Here is a 20,828-nt window from a genome sequence, read left to right on the forward strand (position 1 = left end):
GGTTAAATAATTATGTCAGGGGTTAAAAGTAATTATGTCTTGATGTCTAACTAGTGCTAACGAAAAATTTAGTCAACATCTGAAAAAATTAGTTAAATCATCATGTAAGTTTATTTTAGTTAATATGTTAGTTGATTGAATTAAAATACTATTTAATAGAAGTGATTATTAAGTTTGTCAATACATAACGAAGATAAAAATAAAAAATAATAGACAGTGAGAATAAAAATTCGATGTAGTGTTTATAAATAGTGCAATAAGTAACATATAAAACAGTAACATATTGAAATAATTTTTTATTACATAATTTTAAATAAATTTTTAAAGTAATTAAAAGAGTTTGATAGTATGTGGATGTGTTTGAAGGTGGTTTAAATGTATACAAGATTTATCAAGAACAGTTTATTTTTAAAGGTTTAACCACATAAGTGGGTTTATGCAATACAATTTTTAGTGCTACTTTTCATGTGAAAGATGACTAATTTGAAAATAGATTAAAAATAATAAAACACAAATATTTAGATAATGTTATATATAAATTTGTACAGAAAGAGTAAGGAGAGGAAAAAGAAAAAGAAAAAGAAAAAGAACAGATAATTTGATAAGGGGCAAAGTAGATACATAATAGGATATTCCTGGTCTTAAGGTTTCTTTTCTCGGTATTCCTTTCAATTTCGACTTTTTTTTCAGTCTTTCCAGTCACCTACTACCCGTTTACTTCAGCCCATGGGCAACTGTTGCTCCGACGTCGCCGGCGGCAAAATGGCCGTCGGCGGCACCGCCTCCGACCACCTCAACTCGGCCAACGGTCCCAACGACGCCGTCGATAACTTCCTCAGGTCTCGCGGTTATAACGGCCTCTTCTCTCAGATCGAGGTTCTAACTTTTTATTCCTTCTTTCTGTTGCCATTCCTAAGTCTCTTTACTTCAATTCGCATCAACTTGAGTAGCTCTTTTAATCGCTTTTCTCTCGCAGTTGTCGTTTTCTGCTTCTGGCTTGCGTGACCGGGATTTAGTATCCAAGGTTTGTAATTTTAGCCATTGCATGAATCTCAACCTCTTTGAACGCATTTGAATTACAGTTTTTTTTAATGAACGAGGTTCTGATATAGTTAGGGAATCTTAGTCTCTGAAAAATCCAATGGACAATTGACAATTGAGATGATTTGAGTGAGGAGATGATAGTTTTGCTTTTGTAATTTTACAATTGTCATTTTCTTTATCTGTTTCTGTAATTTTCTTTTATAGCTATTTATTTGTTTATTTACTCAGTTGATGTTTATCTCAGTTCCGGATCGGCTTAATCGTGTTTTGTTTCTGAACGCTCCTCGTTATTCACGAACTGTAAAAATTGATAATAAGAAAGTTCTAAAGTAAGTGATATAAATAATTGATTTTAGTTATTGAAATCAGGGGAGGAGCATGTAGCTCTTGTGGGTCGTGCATTTGTGAATTGCCATCTCTAGCAGCGACTTTGTTTGTTTTGTTGTGAATTCCGAAAAGGGGTAATGTCTTGTGTTTTAGTTGTATCGAATCATTCTGTCATCAGAACTTACTTTTTGAAAGAGAAACATCTGAAAAGATCTAAATCTAGCTGAAAGAGGTGATGGAGTGTATTCATTCATATGAGTAGATGCGTTTCTTGAATGAGAAAATCCTAGATTGAGATTTGAAATATGTCTTTTTGTTAAAAAATTAGTATTTGGAATTTGTGTGTGCACCACGGAAATTTCATATCAAAAGGAACATTCAGGTCAAATGCAAGTTGGTTCTCTTATGTAGAATATGCATAAAAACTATCCCTAGCTCTTGCTAAAATACTAACAGGTGAATTCTTTTGAAAAAATAATTTGTAGGGAGCATAAAGACTGAAACAAAATATCTTAAAAATGAAAAGCTTAAAAATTTCTTTTTGTTCCAGTCAAAAAGAAAGTATGCTTGTAACGCATCCTTACATGTTTGTAAAAGATGAAGGCATATTGAACTAGACCTTGTTAAAGTAGTTCAACAAACAAACTACAGGGATCAACGAGGTTATTTTCAATTCTCTGTTTGGATGTACTGATTGTGATCCTTTAAATTAAGTGTCATGCTTTTAATAGCTAATATTCTTATTAATCAAATGCATGATTATTGTGTGGCCCTCCCTCTCTGTAGAGTGATCCAATGCTGGTTCTTTATGAAAGAGGAAAAAATGGAGCACTGAAGGAACTTGGCCGGACAGAAGTAGTTCTGAATTCATTAAATCCTCAATGGATTACTAAACACACGCTCACTTATCATTTTGAGACTGTTCAGGATTTAGTGTAAGTTTAAATGTCGATATTTTTACTTTATGCACATGAACATTTTTGCTGTTTCACCAGGAACTGTTTTATAAAATTTCTTTCATAACAGGTTTCGTGTGTATGATGTTGATACTCAATTTCACAATGCAAGTGTAAAGGTATAGTGTTTATAATGTCATGCACATTTTAGTTTCCCTTCTTTTATTCTTAGTGAGATAATGGTTCTAATATATATTTTTGCAATCAAACTAGATAATAGTCTACCATTTCCTGTTTCTGAGGGCTTTTTTGCTTGTTTAGAAATGGCTCAATGATTCTGAGAATCTTGTAATCTTATTTGTGTTAACTTAATTGAGGAATATTGCATAAAATTATTGATATTAATGTCATCTGACTTCAGATTTCACATGCAACTGTTTAGACTTCAAATGTATTTTATGCCTTATTATATGATGTGGTGTATCAGTTACATTTTCATTATTTTACCTTAGAGACTCCTACAATCACTTTTTTTAGTCCAACGTTTATATTCTGTAGGGAAAACTTGCTGCTATATGCTGCATTGCTACCTTTTCTGTACGGATATGTGAATTCACAGTTCTGAAACATTTTGGGAGGGCAGTAAAATTTTTTGCATACTTGGTATACATAGCTCATTGGATGAGATTTTTTTGGTTGGTGCTATTTACACAATTAGATTCCTCACAGCCTTCATTGTGCATCTCTGGAGAAAACAACTGAACCCCGATTTTACATTTTTTGTAATGGTTCTTCTGATCATGCACAATCTCCTTGCAAGGCTGTGCAAATTTTTTTCACAAGCTCTTTCCCTAAAAGTGTATTAATTATGTATCTGGATTTTACTTGCTAGTTCATTAGATGTGATAACATGTTGATAAAGCATGAGGGTAGAAGTTCACATTGTAAATGTTATGCAGATGCTTAAGCTAGAAGAGCAGGAACATCTAGGTGAGGCAACCTGTGCATTATCTCAGGTAAAGTAGAGGCTGTTTTTCTTTACAGAATATCTGGAACTAAAGGAAAATTCATTATACACTCAATGAAGCTATATTTTTACCACTAATCTCTATTTTGCACTTCTGCTGTTTTTCTCCCCAGTTAATTGGGTAAGCACCAAACATATTGAAAGTTTTTGTTTCCAAGAAATATATACTCAAATTGTGCTGTCCTATTGATTTCTGAAGATAAAATAGCATCCCAAACAAATGTATCCATCAACAGTAACAAATTTGGTCATGCAGATAATTACAAAGTTTGATCGATCAATGACATTAGATTTACACTCAGAAGATTTTACCAGATCTACCCAGTCCCGAAACTGTGGAAAGCTCTTGGTGCATGCTGAGGAATGTGTTAGCTCAAAGACAACAATAGAAATGACACTCAGGTGTTGTGATTTGGAATATAGGGATCTCTTCTCAAGAAGTGTATGTGTATGTTTTTGTTTTTTAACTTTTTGTTAGCCATTATGAGGAACATCAATTATTAATTAAGGCTTGCTTTTTTGTGTCCCACAGGATCCCTTTCTATTGATATCAAAAGTTGTGGAAGGTGGTAGTCATATTCCAATTTGCAAAACCGAAGTTATAAAGAATGATCTCAACCCAATATGGAAGCCAGTGTTCTTGAATATTCAACAAATAGGAAGCAAGGTATAAAACTATTGGACAATGATGTTTTGTCTGTTGCATTTTACAGATTATATTGAAAAGAGAAATGGCAGAATCATTTACTAAATATTTATAGGACTGTAAACAAATGTGATATAGAAATCCTCAATATTCTTCTTCATTCAATATGTTAGGTCAAGTATAGTCCATCTAGTACAATCTAGGGTACTCCAATTCGCAAATACAAGGTCAAATAAAAGGAGAAGGAAAACTCCACTTGAATAGGACAAATGATCATAGTTGACCATTGTAAGGAAATATGAAGGAAGCTGAAAAGCCAGCTAGGAAAATTACAATTCTAAGCTACAAGAAGAAAGAAAATATTGTGGAGGTTAGGATTCAAGGTGAGTTTGAAGTTCCACATTGGGTAAAAATAGTAAGATTAGTATATAACTAGAAGGACCCATAAACCTATTGCCTTAAGGTTTATGGTTGGAAGTGGTGTCCTTGTCTCTTATATGGGTTTGTTCACGACTCATTGGTACTGAATCTGCCCCTCGATAAAAAAACGTAATAGTGGTATCAGATCCTATAGTGTATCCAAGTGATGGCTTAGACGAGTATGGTATAAAGTAGGTGAAGAATCCTAAAGTTTAATTGTTTCTTGTATCGAAAGTCTTTTATTTCAAGAAAGTGTGTCCCGTTGTAGAACAACGGTATAAAGGAATAGTCACCATTGAGATACTTGTGCTAGAGATGAAGGGAGGTGTCCCAATGTGGAGAAACTCACACTTGAGGAGGAAATTGTTAGGATTCAAGGTAAGTTTGAAGTCCCACATCAGATAAAAATAGTTATATGGGTTGGAAGTGGTGTCTTGATCTCTTATATGAGCTTGTTCACGACTCATTGTATTGAATCTCTTGATGTCTCCCCTTGGTAAAGAACCTAACATGGAGTTCTAGATAAGAACCTTGAGAGAAACATATCACAAAAGCTAGTCATTGTAGTTCAAGAGCCAAAGGCCTTATATAGCCCACAGTAGACAGAAACCCTTACTTCTGATGTGAGGTTCAATGCCCATACCTTGCAATTATATCCTAACTGCTGTACTGTTTGAAAACTCCATGGTGAAGGCAACCATGGCAGGAGCCACAATACCATGCTGAAAGTAAAGGATTTGTTGGAAAAGAGAAAATAAAATGCATATTAGTTTACTAATGGGACTTTGGGTGATGTTGTTGTTATGAAAAACATTAATGTCGTACTACCACTTATGCTAATATTTATGTTAGACATGTATAATGCAATTATACTCCTGACCTAATATGATTGTTAAAATAGCCACAATACTTACGTCCAATAATGACTTTTTGCCGAGCTTCCATATTTTTATATAGACATTTTATTTTTGATTTCCTATGAAAGTAAAAATCTATATAATTGTTTTCAAATATACCCTAAAATTAAAGGTCATTGCATTTTTTTCCCTTAACTATAAAAGCATCTAGTTAGAAATATTCAGTTGGTTGCCACTACCATTGTTGGCAACTTCAACTGCCTACTCCACCATCAGAGTTGAGCCGTTCGACCAATTTCAGCGCCATTGGTTGCTCATCTATTCGAGCAACATAACTCCCTCTTTTGCCCATTCTTCCAATTGGCATTGAACTTGTCCCAACATCCCCTTCGTAGATCTGGTCCATGCTTGGTGATTGTGTTGTGGGTTGCATTAATTGTCCCATGAAGAAGGTCAAGTGGACCAAGTAACAATTGAATATGACATTTAGGCTCTTACGTTTTGAAGTAGAAAAAGTTGTGCTCTAACAGTTAGCTATAACATAAAACGCAGTCTGAGATCCAATATTTCATAAGAGGACTAAAAATATCAAGATTGATTGTGACTTCATCTGAAAAAATATTTTAGGTTGAGACATTACTATTCAATTTGTTAATTTGAGTGATCAGTTGGCAGCTGTCTTCACCAAACCATTGCATTATACTAGAATTGGTTATGTATGTAACAAACCTTGTGCATATGATTTATATGCTCCAATTGAGGGGGAGTGTTAAATGTATTTCATGTATGGACTTGACCCCATCTCTATATAATGTGGTGCTACTCTATGTGTGTGAGTGTATCATATGTATGTGTGTGTGTATGTATGTGTAACACACATGGGGATTCCACCACAAAGGATTTCTAATTTTCTCTCTACATATAGTGTTGGGTTTTAGTTAGTGTTAATTTGTAATGAAGGTATACTGCTGGTATACCACTAAAGTCCATTGAAAGCATGCATACATTGTTGTCATAAGGGCTGCCCGACGCTTGAGATGTCCACCAATATTGAATGGGAGAGATTTTAGTTATTAAAGCGACCACCAAGCCAGAGTCTTACAACCTTATGGTTGCAAAAAGGGTCATTATCCATTTATTGTTAACATAATGAAATTTGCCCCTGCTTCATCACATAATTTATCTTTTATTTTGGGGTTCTTTTTTGAACTCTGGTATAGACATGCTGCTGGCATGCTGGAGCCTATCTCATTCTCATTTTTATTGTATACAGGAAAGTCCTTTGATAATGGAGTGCTATAATTTTAACAGCAATGGCAAACATGATTTGATGGGGTAATCAACTGTTAACTTTTTCAGCCGTTTGTTCTTTGTCCCTTAAATCTATTCCCAGGATAAAATGAATATTAGGGTTGTTTATTCTTGTTTTTATCAGAAAAGTGCAGATATCTTTGATGGAGCTGGAGAAGCTTTATTCCAGTGGCCAAGGAGGAAATTTATATTTGTCTGCTGCTGCTGGTCATAATTCTCATAACAAGGTTTTATTATATTAAAATAAGTTCATTTCAATCACTATTTCCTCTATATTTTCCTGAAAGTTTAACTATAATGCAGATGTTAAAGGGCCGGTTATACGTGGACAAATATGCTGAAAGTGTTCAATATTCTTTCTTGGATTACTTGGCTGGGGGGTTTGAATTGAACTTCATGGTGGCTGTTGATTTTACAGGTATATCATATGTCTCCAGTTGTGTCTGATAAATTATATTCTGGGTTGTAACAAATGGCATAATTAATGTTCTGTATATATGTCTTCATAAAATATTCTTAGAAATTATATCCTAAATGTACTTGAACTGAGCAAGATAAAGAGAAATCATTGGACTGATAACCAGCTTTATTTCTAAGAAAATCATCGAAATCACATAATTCCTTGGGAGAAAACTCTGAATTGAGCTGCTGCATAAGAGTTTATATTTAGAGGAGTATTGTTACCTGTGATGATAATATCTTCCACAGAAATCGTGGAACCTGTTTTAGAGTAAATAATGGGGGATTACTTTTACTGGCAACAAAGTCAAGTCTTGATGAGGCAATGTTTAGCCTTTTAAGACAAGCCTGTGGTGCTTTTTTAAGACCATAAACTGACTTGCTTCCTATTGGGCCAGCACCTGGAGGGTCCACAAAGCACGAAGTTTTGTTACTTTCTAAGGTCTTGATCTAGGCCCGCATAGCATCTTGCCACCATATGGATTTATTTGCCTCTGCATGAAAAGCATGTTCACTATCAGATGAGGGTGACATCACATACCTATGATGTTATGTTGAGGAGAGATTTGAAGTCATTGAGAAGTGGCCTTTGTTGAGCACACATTGACCTTTATGGGCTTGGCTGGGAGTCGTCTTGTTGAGAAGTCAGTGTTGATTGGTCCTCAAGACAAGTTCAATGAGTTGAAAATGATGACACTTGTGATGGCATTGCATTTACATACGACCAAGGTTCCCTGGTGAGAGTATGAACTAGAACAAATCCTTGTGTCATCTTTGAATATGAAAATGTACCCTTTCTAGCTTGTGTGTCAAACTTGGTCCTATGAGGCTGCAACATGCTATAGTAAGACAAGCTTCCTAACACCCAGAGAGTTCTAAGATCAGGATAAGTACCATATAGGTGTTCATAGGATGATTTATTATGAAGAACTTGAGATAGAATTCTTTAATAAGGTACACAGCATGAAGGACACTATGTGACCAAAACAGTTTTGGAAGCTTTTGCTTGAAACGCCAAGGCTCCTCTTACATTGAGAAAGTGTTTGTGGCAGGTTGAACACTGCCATTTTGCTGAAGTGTTTCCGCAATGGATAATTCCCTTGAATGCAAATCTTGCTGCTGGAATAGATTATTTGGATAGTTAAAAGGCAGTTTTTTGAGTACATTGTTTGTTAACAGGCCATTGACTTGTGAAGAGGGTTATGTCTCTGGATCTTGTATACACACACTATTCTTTCTGTTAATAATACACAATTCACCATATATTTCTCTCTGTTTTTTGGGTGTGAGAGACTGTGAGGGAGTTCTTGATTAGGTTCCCAGTTTAGGAACCTACACCTCCCTTGTGAGAACTGGTGTTATTGCAACCAGTTGATTGACCTACCTTCATTGGGGTGCCCATAAGAGACTTGAATGATCTGAATTACCGTTGCTCTGTATAATGGAGCTTTCAACACTATTGATCCTCTCACTGAAACCTCCTCTGGAGTTTGAGTTTATTGTCATCATAAATGTGAATGCTGTGCTGCAGAGTTTTATGTGTGGTCTGTATGACCTGTGTTGTCAACATGGAATCAGTCATCAAACATTGAATCTCGAAAACCAGTCTTGTAAAGAACTGGTAGAACTTGTTCAAAACCAGGCATAATCTATTTGCTTTATATTTTAATTAAAAAACTCAATATTAGCATGATTGATACAACTTCAATCCAGCTGATAGTTGATAGTTATATTATGTTTTCTTAGTTTCTATTTATTGTTGCTTTGTGTGGTGTTGAATTTAAAGGTCTTCAGACATATTTTATTTGATTTCATGTTTAATTTTGAATATTATATGTTATGACATTTATAAGTGAAGTTTAATTCTAAATATTATGAATTTATGGATATTATACTACTTTGTCTTTAATATTGCTTAATATATTTATATTGAAATTAAAATCATATTATTTAGTTATTACTTGTTCAACTATGGTTATATAATTGAACCACTACTTTCATTAGTTAAGGACCTGTTCAATTTTTAAAATTCTAGTGATAAGATTCATTTGAAACTTTTCATCTAACATTCTGGCGGGTATGTGGATGCTACGGGTTTTCATTGACTTAACTCCTCCTGTTTACCAGCTTCAAATGGAAATCCACGCCTTCCAGATTCTTTGCATTATATCGATCCTTCAGGACGGCCAAATGCATACCAGAGGGTGAGAAATGATTCTTGGTTTTGATTCACAACTTTTATATGTGACTGATCCATATTGTACGGATATTCTTTTCCAGGCAATTTCAGAGGTCGGGGAGGTCTTACAGTATTATGATTCAGACAAGCGATTTCCGACATGGGGATTTGGAGCACGACCAATTGACGGTCCTGTCTCCCATTGTTTCAACTTGAATGGAAGCAGCCATTACTGTGAGGTAGAAATGTTAAATCTGATATTGCTTTTGTTTTCGTATTAAGATTGTTTAATAATAAAAATAGGTGGTGTCTTTTTGCAGGTGGAAGGCATCCAAGGAATCATGAAGGCATACACAAGTGCCCTGCTTAACGTTTCTCTTGCAGGACCAACTCTTTTTGGACCTGTCATAAGCAATGCTGCAAGGATTGCCAGCCAATCTGTAGCAAATGGCGGAAGAAAGTACTTTGTCTTGTTAATCATCACCGTAAGAGTTGGAATATGCAGTTTTCATTACTATTGCTTTTTGTCTAGGAAAATGTTAGTTATAATTTTTGGTAGGTGGAATGGCGATTCCACTCATTAAAGTGAGAAAGTGTGTAAACTGAGAAAGGTTGCATTAACTCATAATTAAGTTCACGAGGTACTTCACATTTTAAAAACTTAATCATTGGACTGGGAATGTCGATTCCACTGTGACTCACATCGTATTTTTTCCCCAGTACAAAATATGGCTAGTGCTTCACTAGTTTCTCAAGTATTTTTTTAGCATTGCTTAGCTTATATTGTTTGGATTTCTGTCAATAGCTGAGGCATACTAATATTTGCGTTCCACACACGAAAAAATTTGCCTCCAGAGAACATTTTAAGATTTTTCCATCAACTAGCCTTTTCTAATAATGCCTGTACTGAAATTTATTTAATAACCTTCCAGGATGGAGTAGTGACAGATCTCCAAGAAACAAAAGATGCTCTCGTTAAAGCATCAGATCTACCATTATCAATCCTTATTGTTGGTGTTGGAGGAGCCGATTTCAAAGAAATGGAGGTATTAGGCTATATAACATGTAGCACTTTACACACAAAATCACAATTGTTTAACGTCTAAAGCATTGAGCTATGTCTGGTATGCCACTGCAGAGCTTTATGTAGTTTTGTTCAATGTCTCAGATTTTAGATGCGGACAAAGGAGAGAGGCTTGAAAATTCATCTGGTCGCCTTGCTTCACGTGATATAGTCCAGTTTGTTCCATTTCGTGACGTTCAAAGTAGGTATCAGCTTGTTTGCAAATCATGACTTTTTGACAAATGGTTTCTAACTTGGCAATCTCTTGCAAACTTCTCCCTATTGCAGGTGGAGAAATTTCAGTAGTTCAAGCACTTCTAGCTGAATTACCTACTCAATTTTTAACTTACGTGCGGAGCAGAAGTATCCAACCGACTGTTTAGTAATGTAAAGTCTGTACATTTACAAAATTTCTATTCATTGATATTGTGGAATTTCCACGCTGTTCCATTTTCGGTATCTTCAATCGGAAAAAGGGCTTAAAGGGCAGATAACTCGTCCTTTGTTCTAATTGTTGATGTTGATTAACGTGTCAAGATGAGTTCACCAGTGTCCCATCCAGCCACATAGTTGGAATTTCCTTTTCTTCCATGTTTTTGGGGGGCTTTTCGGGTTAATTCGGCCCCCAAAAAATCTACTCTTGTACAGTGTAACTCAAATTTCTCATTATATGTTCTAAGCATATTAAATATATTTATTTTTCAATGAACGAATTTAAAATTATGGAGGTTCTATCCTCCACTAATAAATAGATGATTTATAATAAATCCATCCTATGTTGTAACAGGTAGTAAGAAATACCGAGACAGGAGCCTTTTCTTTCCTTTGTCCATTTTGTTGTAAAAATGCTTACTAAATATATGACGAGCCTTCTAGGTAATGTTATATAAACTATCCTTATTCCAACTAGCATTTTGGAACAAAATTAAGGGACTCTGTAAGAATTAGATCTAGGATGCACCTTTCATCTTCAAAATTGCAGTTCATTTTATTTGGAAAAAGGTACACACCAAAAGTGATGCCTACAACAAAGGGCTGGTGACATAGTTTAAATGTTTTAATATTAAAAGGATGGATTAATTCGTCTTGTCCTATAATATTAATTTATCCGTTTCACAACGATTATTAAATATAATTAAATTATGGACCTAAATATAAATGAATTATAACTTAATTCTCTTTATTACTGTTATTTAAAAAATACATTCAAATTTGCACAATATCATTAAAAATTGGTGGAAGGAATTAGAATATTCATTTATGTAATATGTTTTCATTTGTTTGTGTACATACTCCTATGTGAAAATGGGTTAGTGCATTGTGGTTTTGGGTTAGGGATGTGGATTGTTATGAGTTTTTAGTTTAAAACGTTGACATTAGTGTGAGTTGTGAAAAAAAAAAAGTGATACATTAATGGAATTAAACAAAAGGAAAGAGATAACCACAGCAAAAAAATACATTCGAGATATTTTAGCTTTAATATGGTATAATGGTGTTATGTTTTTTTTATTCGCAATAAAGAATATAAATATTAAAAGAAGCATGCAACAGACCCAAAGTAACAAGAAAGCTATCAACCAATACACCAAAAAAATTTAATGAGAAAAACTGCTCTGAATGATGTTAAAGGAATATTCAGAAAACAAATGAGTAGCTATGAGCCCCATTCCATAGCTTTACAGAGCAAAAACGATGTAAGAAGAAACAACATAACTCTGCCGAAAGAAAATGCAGTGAGAGAAAAAACAGAATTAATCTTTCTTACCCTCTCTCCTTAACCAATAGAATATATAGACTAGACCCTGGACCAATAAAAACCTTCTATTATTTTGTCAAACCAAAGACAAAATAAAGGAAAAACAGACAAGAGAATATCCTTTCACACAAAAGACAATTCATACCCAACCTACATAAATATTCTCAGACAAATAACTATCAAAATATAGAACAGCATCCCTAAAGGAACGATGGAGTCACTGGGAGCGTGTATCCGGGTAAGGGAAAGTTGGTAATAATTTGAATACTTGATGAATAAATTGTTTGACTTGTGTGTGTGGATTTTTAATGGTAAAATGAGATTGGTTGATTGTGAGTTTCTTGATTATGCTAATATGTGATGAATAAGATGATATGCTTGTAGGACATGTGGTATGAATTGATCTTATAATTTTATTTTATGAAACTTAGAAATTTTGTATGATAAACTTTATCAGTAAATTGTTTGAGTATAATGATGGAATTGAGTCCTAATTTATTTGCTTAGAATATTGATTTGGGTTGTTTTAATATGATTGTATGTGGAACTTATTTGATTTAGTTAGGATGGTCCAATTTGATCCATCTTATGGTTATTTTGAACTAAAATAAGGTGTTTTAAACTAAAAAGGAACTAAAGTCACATAGATAGTTAAGTTGGACAACCTATTCAAGTCAAATTAGGGTTAAAACTCTAATGTAGTGTCGAATGGTACCATGGAACTGCTGGACACCAATCGTAGGATTCAAGTTAGTGAGCTCTAGTGATCTAGAGTGTCGGACGCAACTCTAGGACCAATAGACGAACTATATGTGATATGTGGTTTTTTGACTATTTTTTTGTGACTGTGTTTACCTATTTGGTGATGTTTATTGTGAGTTAAGATGAATGTAGTCTTTATATTGATGTAAAAGAGTGGATAGTTTGGAAAGTTGTTACAAAGAGATGTATATTTTGTTATTATGGTGTTCCTAAGGAGAAAGGCTGCTTTTGTGAATTTAGTGTTATGCATTGACTAAAGATACGTATTTATGAGAAGTCATCCTAAACTCTAACTCTACTAGACTTACAAAGTCACTAGAGTATTGTAGTCTATGTATTGAGAGTTAAAGGGGAGGAGGGGGGGTTTTATAGCACGATTTGGGGTGGGACCCCTTTCTTGACAAGTTAATATGGTCGGTCTTGGTATAGCCAACCTTGGTGACTAGCTCATATGAGTATAGTATTGATGACAAAATCCTTACCCATGACCAGTGTAGACAAGAAAGTGGACCTCAACTATTGAGTTGGCCCAAACTCTATTTTTTGGACCAACTTTGTTTGTAAATATTATAATAGATTTATTTTTAGGTGTTGTATTCATAACCAATTAATATATGGTTTTCTTTGGGCCTTGTATTTACGCCTAAAAGGAGAAATGTATTAATTTGGGTTTTAAAGTGAGACACATAAAATTAGGATCTTCTATCCTAACAGGCGCAAGATTGAAGAGCTAGGTTTAGCTCTCTTTTATGCGCCTCGTGGCATGGGAGGTGTAACCTTGTCACTTAAGGAAGTTACACTAGTTACATGCTCTTTTTTGGCTCCAAAATTCAATTTTCTAGACTTGAATTTTCTCTCCTTTTATGGAGACCACTTGCTATCCTTTTCTCCTATAAATAGAGAAGCTCACCTCTTGTAAAAATCATTCATTCATGTTAGTAGAGAAACTCTGTTGAGATTACTCTATACCCTTCTTCTTTTGTAAATCAACCTAAGCTAGACTTTTCCTTTAGGTTTCCTCTAACCATATATCCTTCCTTAAGAGGTGACTCAACCTCTCTTAAGAGCACTCCTACACCACTATATCACCATAGTCGAACCTTCAACCTCTCCACTTCTTCATTGCTTCCACTCAACCTTGTCTTCTCTTCAAGTTGCACCTTGAATGCTTGAAGGAGGAGTCATCAAGTATGGTCTCTGTATTGTAAAAATGAGAAAAATGAACAACATATGAGGTAGAAGACTTATGAATTCATTGTTTTAAGGTTTTGAGTTGAAAGTAACACTAGTTTAGGGAAGAGATTTGACACCAATTGTTTTCGCATTATTACTTCGTCCAACCAAAGCATATTCAAACGAGAAAAAAAAAAGAGAAAATTTTAAGCTTTGGTTAATAACTGAAACATATTCTTAATAGATAGGCTTTAGTTCTTCCATAACTGAAGCCTATATATGACATAAAAAAAATTTACAAATATTTAAATGTAGAAATGAAGACAAATTATTTAATAATTTGAAATAATATATGAGTGCATGGTGACAAGGGAAGGGAAGAAAGTGCAACGAAACCGAATTTACGTTTCGCAATTGTAGAGAAATGTCTAAGAGAAGACATTGACCCTGACCAAGTTAGGCAATGGTGAAGAGGAACAATGTGTCTCGCATGAAGAACCTGGACACGAAATGCTTGCGATAGGAAAAACAAAAAAATAAAAAACACAAGAACGAGAGAACGAACATCTCATGAGGGAAGATACAGTACAACAACGTTCGTGTCACAGTGGAAAAGGAGTGAAAAAAAAAAGGAAGACAATGGAGCAACGTTCACGTTCGTGGTGACATTGAAGAAAGGGTTAGGAATGACAATGACATTTGTGTCTCTCAATTGCATAGAAAAGCGAAGAGTTAAACACCGTGCAATATAACAAATGTCTATAACGGGATTCTTAATATCTGAAAAAATAATCCTAGCAAAGGAATAAGTTTTGATTCTTTATAAAAGGAAAACATATTCTCTGACACAAAGATAAAATTAAAAAATAATAATGATATTTTTAAAACTTTTAGTTGACTTTATGTTATATAGATTTAATAAAATTTCATTGCTAACATTTTTTAAATTGTTTGTAAAAGTATAGGTTTCGATTATTTAAATAATTAAAACCTATATTAGTATAGGGTTCAGTTATTTTAGAATCATAATTTATAGTTGTGAAAAAATTTCAAAACTACAACCCCATTTTAAAAGGTTTTATTTTATTTTTAAATCAAAACCTATTACACAATCTCAAAAACCTATTTTTACAATATAGTGTGATGTTAATTCTTTACATGAGATACACACTCCTGGTGTGCATTTATACATAGTTCACTGATAAAAAAAAAAGTTGTTTAATTACAATAGAGTAGAGAATGAAACTATTAATCATAATATAAGATTATATTGTTATGTAAAGATAAGACAAAATATGTACTAACAATAAAAGTTATTTGGTTTGGTTTGAATTTTTTTTATACGGAATCAAATCACACTATAAACACCCTCAGTATAAAATATTTTATAAATATAAATCTATAGGTAAATATTTTATTTGTCTTATAAATAATATTTTTTATTGGACACTCTCTCATGTAATATAACCTTAATCCTCAATGTCATATTTCAAAGAAAAAATTATAATTATATAAATTTTAAAATAGAATACTAAATAAAATTATATTGTTGAATACTTGTAATTGATAATTAAACATTCTTACATAACAAAAAAATAAAAATTTAAAAAGGAACATAGATTATGTATGCTCTATAGATAATCTAATTAATTTATAAATTTGTATGCAAGTCTAAACACATTACACAAAAAATAGTTAAACTCGATTGATATTCAAAGTTTGAAACAACCGAGAAAGAAAATGAAAAATTATATATATATATATATATATATATATATATATATATATATATATATATATATTTAAAATAAAATAAAACAAAAGGCCAAAATATAAAAACAACGGCAAAATTTCTACAAATCATCTAATAAAAAATGTCTTAATAATTTAAAATAAAACAAGTTCATGAAACATCGTAAACATAACAAGCATATCTTCATAAATGATGTGAAAAGAATTAAGAATCACTTATATTAATAGTCATGCTTAATTAATATAAAAATTATCCACTAAAATTAAATTAAATTCAAATAGTATACCCACACAGATACATACCTGTTTACCCCTGACTCCGAAAATCAATATACATGAAATCAAAGTAATAACATTATTGTAATAAGTTGGTAGTAGGCGAGTCATAAAAGTATTATTAGTCTCATACAATAAGACAAACAAGAAAGAAAAATGAATTTAAGAAACGGAAGAATTGTTTCAAAAAGTAAACGAACAAAAAATAAAGTAAAGGAGGGAGAAGAAGAATACGATGAACAGAAGACTTTTGGGTTCCTCCTTCTTCGGTTTATTTATAGTCCTCAAAATTTCATATCATTCAAAAACCCTAGCTTCTTCCTCACTCCTCTTCCTTCTACTTCCGTTTCTTCTCCCTTTCCACCATCGCCTTTACGTTCGATCCACCCAAAAACAATAACATCAATTTCACGCAGATTCAAATCCCTCCCACGTTCACCAAAACCATACACAAAATTTCACTCACAGTCATCGCAGAACGTCCGAGTGAAGAATTACCTATTTCATCGTACCTTTCACGTGATCGATATCTGAGTTGCAAAAGTGGATCGAAAGCATGGAAAGAGGCCACTTCCTTTGGAAGAAGAAGAAGAAGAAGAAGAAAAAGCGTTTCCGTTTTATTTTTCTCGATCTAAGCAAGACGTGTCAGCTGTGGTATCAGCCCTTGTTCAAGTCATTGGTGGCAATCCACTGCCCGAAGATCCAACCACACTTTCTCACTCCACTGCTGTTCAGAATAATTCGAACGAACCATCACATCCACCACAACACCAAGGTATGTTCCTCCCTGCGCCGTTATCATATATACTATACACTGCACATTTTTCTCTTTTTTCTTCCATATAGATTGCTTTCGTGATTGATATTTGAGGAGTGATTAAGAACCGTGGAATATTGGGAATCAGAATATAGGGTTCATGACTTGATGCAGAAACAAGTATTACGTTCCCCTGTTGTGTTCTTCTGTATCTTTGCTGAAACCAGAAAAGGACATATGTTATTACCTTGTGTAGCTGGAGATAGCAATCTTTAGGGTTTCTTGATTTGTCTCTAAAAATCATTGTGTGCTTCTGCAAGTTAGGTTACTGCATACATGGATGTTGTTTTGTTTGCACTGATGTGTTGTTCATGGTTTTTCTCAAACTTCATGAAAAAATTTCATAAAAAAATTGTATTCGCACTCCTCTTTACACTATTAATTATAGGACCAGGATATATACTTAACAACTCTTTTTTTTCTTTATACTCATACTTACCATTCTTCATACTTTTCCTCATTATTTAACTACAAATATACCCTTTATTGTATATTTTTAAGTAATCACAATCAAGAGTTGTATATAAATATACCATCTCTGTTAGTTATAACCATGTTTAATAAAATGTTAATGATGTGAACTATAGAAAGAGAGAAAAAGAAGTGAAGGAAACTCTTTTTTCAACAGATGATGCAAGCGTAAAAGAAATACAACGAAACGGTTCAAGTTATTTTTATTTGCTATAATGTTATTAGTATATATAGACACAGTTCTAGATAATGATGAAAATTGATAATTTCTTATATTTATAATACAATCTACTTTAAAGATTACAGTGAATAAAGTTTGGACGATCGTATATAGTGTGGAAAAGCTATGTTCTAGTTAATTAGAACATTGAAGTTGTCGTTGTGCGTAGCTATTATCAATGTGGGTGATTTATATTTTTCTGAAGGTGTGTTACGAGTTAAAAGGTTGTTTCGTGTTCTTGTGATTACAAAAATAATTTATTTTGTCCAGTCCTTTTCGTGTTTGTGTTGTCTTATATTTAGTTTTAAAATCAAATATAAAACTAGTTTTTTGTTTTTGTTATAATTTTAAAATGCCAGCTTCAATACAGCTTAATTATAGAATGTGAATGTAAGTTGTATAATGAAAATAAAGATCTAAGACCAAAAGTAATAGTTTACGGACAGGCTGTGAGTCCTTTTTCTCACTACTATTTCTATTGCAACCTAAAATGTCTTGCACTCCTATGTTGCCAACAAAAGAGAGATATAAAACCATTTAAATTTCTCTCTTTTTTTTTACCATAAAATGATAGTTTAAAAAAATTTTACTTAGATAAATAAATAACCTTAATATGGCCACAAGACAAGCCAAAGGTCAACATAAAAAATTTAGACATAAAATTAGAATTCATTTAGACATAAAATTAGATATGATTTTAAATATGGTTTTAATCTTTGCATTTAGACATAAAATTAGAATTCATTTTTTTTTAACTTTTGATAATTTTTTGTCCTTAAACCTTATAACTTAATTAATATAGTTATTTTAACTTAGTGATATTAAGTTTTTTTTTGCATGTTAAACAATATTTTAAACTAATATTTGAATTAAAAAAAGTCCAATGTAAATAGCTCAAGCGTAAATCTAAAGTATCGTTTAACACCAAAAAAAACTTAATGCAATTGAATTTTGCATCAAAATTTAAGATATAACTGAATTTCAATTTTATATCAAAACATATCAAAACTCTCTCATTTTTAAATCATAATCACCAAATAAAGAAAAGGAAGAGAGAAAACCATTATTTGTAAATGTGTAAAAAAAAAAATAATTAATGTTCACAAAAAAATGACCAGATTTTTTGTTTGCTCAAAGATAAAGAAAATAAAATTTGTTTTAGTAAGATAAATTTTTCATTAATAACATAGTGAAGAAGTTGTGTCCAGATTTAAACTCATTTACATGTATATTACACACATCTTTCACATAAAATATTGATAAAAAAAAATTGAAAGATCTTGTGCCCTATTATATAGTACGTTGTGTGTGAGCTGAAATTATACACAACTTTGTTTGCCCCAGATAAAAAAGATGCCACTTTATTACATTGTACCCACTTTCTTTTAAAAAGGAAAGTATATCTATATATCCATACATAAAAAGAGATACAGAGAGAGAGAGAGAAAGAGAAAGAGAAAGGCTTGATATTTTTTTAAAACATTGTACATATGATAGGTTTTACTTTTAATCCTTCAATTATTTTTTTGATTCTTATAAATCTTAGTACTATGTAAATTTAATAATTCATATTACATAATTCTAGACAATCCAGACAAAGTCATGTTATATGCCATCCCATAATAGTTGTTAGTATGTGACGTGTCTATACACATATTACATAATTCTAGATAATGTCTTAAATTATTTCGAACACCAAAACTATTAATTTTTATTTTGAAAAATAAAACTAATAAAGTTTTAATACATATAAGTATGTATTTATTGAAAGAGTCGTAGTTTATTCCACTATAAAGTACAAATTTTAGAATCTAAATTATAAAATAAAAAATATATCTTTCTGCTAATTATCAAATAAATCTCAATTAAAAAATAGGTTTTATAAGAGACAGTGAAAGTGTAAAAGATAAATTAAAACATTATAAGATAAATTAAGATATTATAAAATAGGCTTTGAGAAAGAATTCTACCCAATGTTTAAATTTAATGGCACCATACTATCTCTAAAACAAAAATGTTTGGAGTAAATGAAAAACCACTTACGACTTTCCAAGTGTTTATAATGTCAAGTTATTAAAAGTAACATATAGTTGAATGTGACTTGCGTGTGCACAACGAAAGATGCTCGCAAGGTGTTTGCTGAAATTCGTGACGTGTGATGTGGCTATGTGTGAAGGAAGCGCAAGAAAACAATACAGAGGAGTGAGACAGCGACCATGGGGGAAGTGGGCCGCGGAGATTCGCGACCCGAAGAAAGCAGCCAGAGTTTGGCTGGGAACTTTTCCCACCGCGGAGGCTGCTGCACTTGCTTACGATGAAGCAGCTCTCAGATTCAAAGGAAGCAAAGCCAAGCTCAATTTTCCAGAAAAAGTTCATCTCTCAGGGGAATTAGGTTACCTCACAAATCGTCCACCATCGTTACAAGCCTCTTCAACTCCCTTCCAACTGCTTCCTCGTCACACTCCAACTGACAATGATGCCATTCTTTCTTCCTCTTCTTCGCCATCGTCTTCAACCTTTTCGATGAACTCCGCAGCTTCTTCTTCCGAGCCTCCTACCAAACGGAAACCTGATTTCGATGCCAAACAAAAACTACATTAATTAATTTACGCAATATATATGCTTATCTTATAATCTTTATCAGAGACCAATGTTTATTATGTATGGTGTCAACGAAATAATGTTGCAAGTTCAAACAACCCAAGTGTGTATTTTTTTTCATTGACATTATATGATATCAATAATTAATATCATGAAATAAATTAATTAACTGTGTATTGTATATCCATCAAATTTTGATAATAAACAGCACACAAATATAGTATTAGAAACCTGAAGTTTCAAAGTAGACATGAATGAATGAGAGAAGGTAAGAGAAGTTGAGAAGCAGAAGAGGATGAGCAGTGTTTATACGAGCTTTAACTGCGTCTCATAACAACCCCGTGGAGTCAGTGTGAAATATTCTTGTAACAACCATTTATGACTACGAGAAAGATAAATCTATGAAATGACTGATATGTATATATATATCGATTTTGTGTGGTAAGAAATAAACAAAATGGTGTAAAAACATTTCCCACAAAAAAAAAGTTATTTAATATAATTGTTATCCATTTAAGTTCTTTAAATTTAATATTCATGTATATAAAATCGATATTTTAAAAAGGGATTTTTATTGATCAATAAGTCTTGTAAACTCTTCTTTAACTGGTATGGATTATATATTTTTATGGAAGTATGCAAAAATGTAGGAAAGTTTTAAAAAATTGGATAGTTTTTATATCATGATTATAAAAATAAGATAGTTGATTTAAAATTTATATATTACAATAAATAGTCATAAGTCATGATGATTTTTTAATTAAAATCATC

General features: G+C 32.6%; 2 protein-coding genes across 3 annotated transcripts; both read left to right on the forward strand.

Annotated features, from left to right (window-relative positions):
- Positions 1 to 585: 585 nt before the first annotated feature.
- On the forward strand, positions 586 to 10,934 carry LOC124827429 (protein BONZAI 1-like). Of its 2 annotated transcripts, none has more exons than XM_047300485.2 (16): positions 586 to 876; positions 977 to 1,024; positions 2,158 to 2,306; positions 2,398 to 2,446; positions 3,227 to 3,283; positions 3,551 to 3,736; positions 3,827 to 3,961; positions 6,491 to 6,552; positions 6,653 to 6,755; positions 6,832 to 6,946; positions 9,115 to 9,191; positions 9,268 to 9,405; positions 9,487 to 9,651; positions 10,099 to 10,212; positions 10,335 to 10,431; positions 10,518 to 10,934. In XM_047300485.2, the coding sequence occupies exons 1-16, from the start codon at positions 727 to 729 to the stop codon at positions 10,610 to 10,612; spliced, it is 1,740 nt and encodes a 579-aa protein (XP_047156441.1). In that variant the 5' UTR covers positions 586 to 726; the 3' UTR covers positions 10,613 to 10,934. The 2 variants fall into 2 exon arrangements, with proteins under 2 accessions (XP_047156441.1, XP_087959432.1); XM_088103306.1 differs by having other exon boundaries at positions 3,227 to 3,257; positions 3,600 to 3,736.
- Positions 10,935 to 12,196: 1,262 nt separating this feature from the next.
- Positions 12,197 to 20,183, forward strand: LOC124827434 (ethylene-responsive transcription factor ERF115-like). Its single transcript, XM_088104564.1, has 3 exons — positions 12,197 to 12,215; positions 16,484 to 16,723; positions 19,633 to 20,183. The coding sequence occupies exons 1-3, from the start codon at positions 12,197 to 12,199 to the stop codon at positions 20,055 to 20,057; spliced, it is 684 nt and encodes a 227-aa protein (XP_087960690.1). The 3' UTR covers positions 20,058 to 20,183.
- The last annotated feature ends 645 nt before the right edge of the window (positions 20,184 to 20,828 follow it).

Source organism: Vigna umbellata, chromosome 1, assembly GCF_029865625.1.
Source record: "Vigna umbellata cultivar VRB3 chromosome 1, Vumbellata_1.0, whole genome shotgun sequence".
NCBI lineage: Eukaryota > Viridiplantae > Streptophyta > Magnoliopsida > Fabales > Fabaceae > Vigna > Vigna umbellata.

What these genes read in the sequence shown, in the direction of transcription:
- LOC124827429 (XM_047300485.2), top strand. Translation starts at nt 727, where the DNA reads ATGGGCAACTGTTGCTCCGACGTCGCCGGCGGCAAAATGGCCGTCGGC. An exon ending in CAACCTGTGCATTATCTCAG is followed by an intron (nt 3,284 to 3,550) that starts GTAAAGTAGAGG and finishes TTGGTCATGCAG; the next exon opens with ATAATTACAAAGTTTGATCG. An exon ending in TTGTCTTGTTAATCATCACC is followed by an intron (nt 9,652 to 10,098) that starts GTAAGAGTTGGA and finishes ATAACCTTCCAG; the next exon opens with GATGGAGTAGTGACAGATCT.
- LOC124827434 (XM_088104564.1), top strand. An exon ending in ACATCCACCACAACACCAAG is followed by an intron (nt 16,724 to 19,632) that starts GTATGTTCCTCC and finishes CTATGTGTGAAG; the next exon opens with GAAGCGCAAGAAAACAATAC.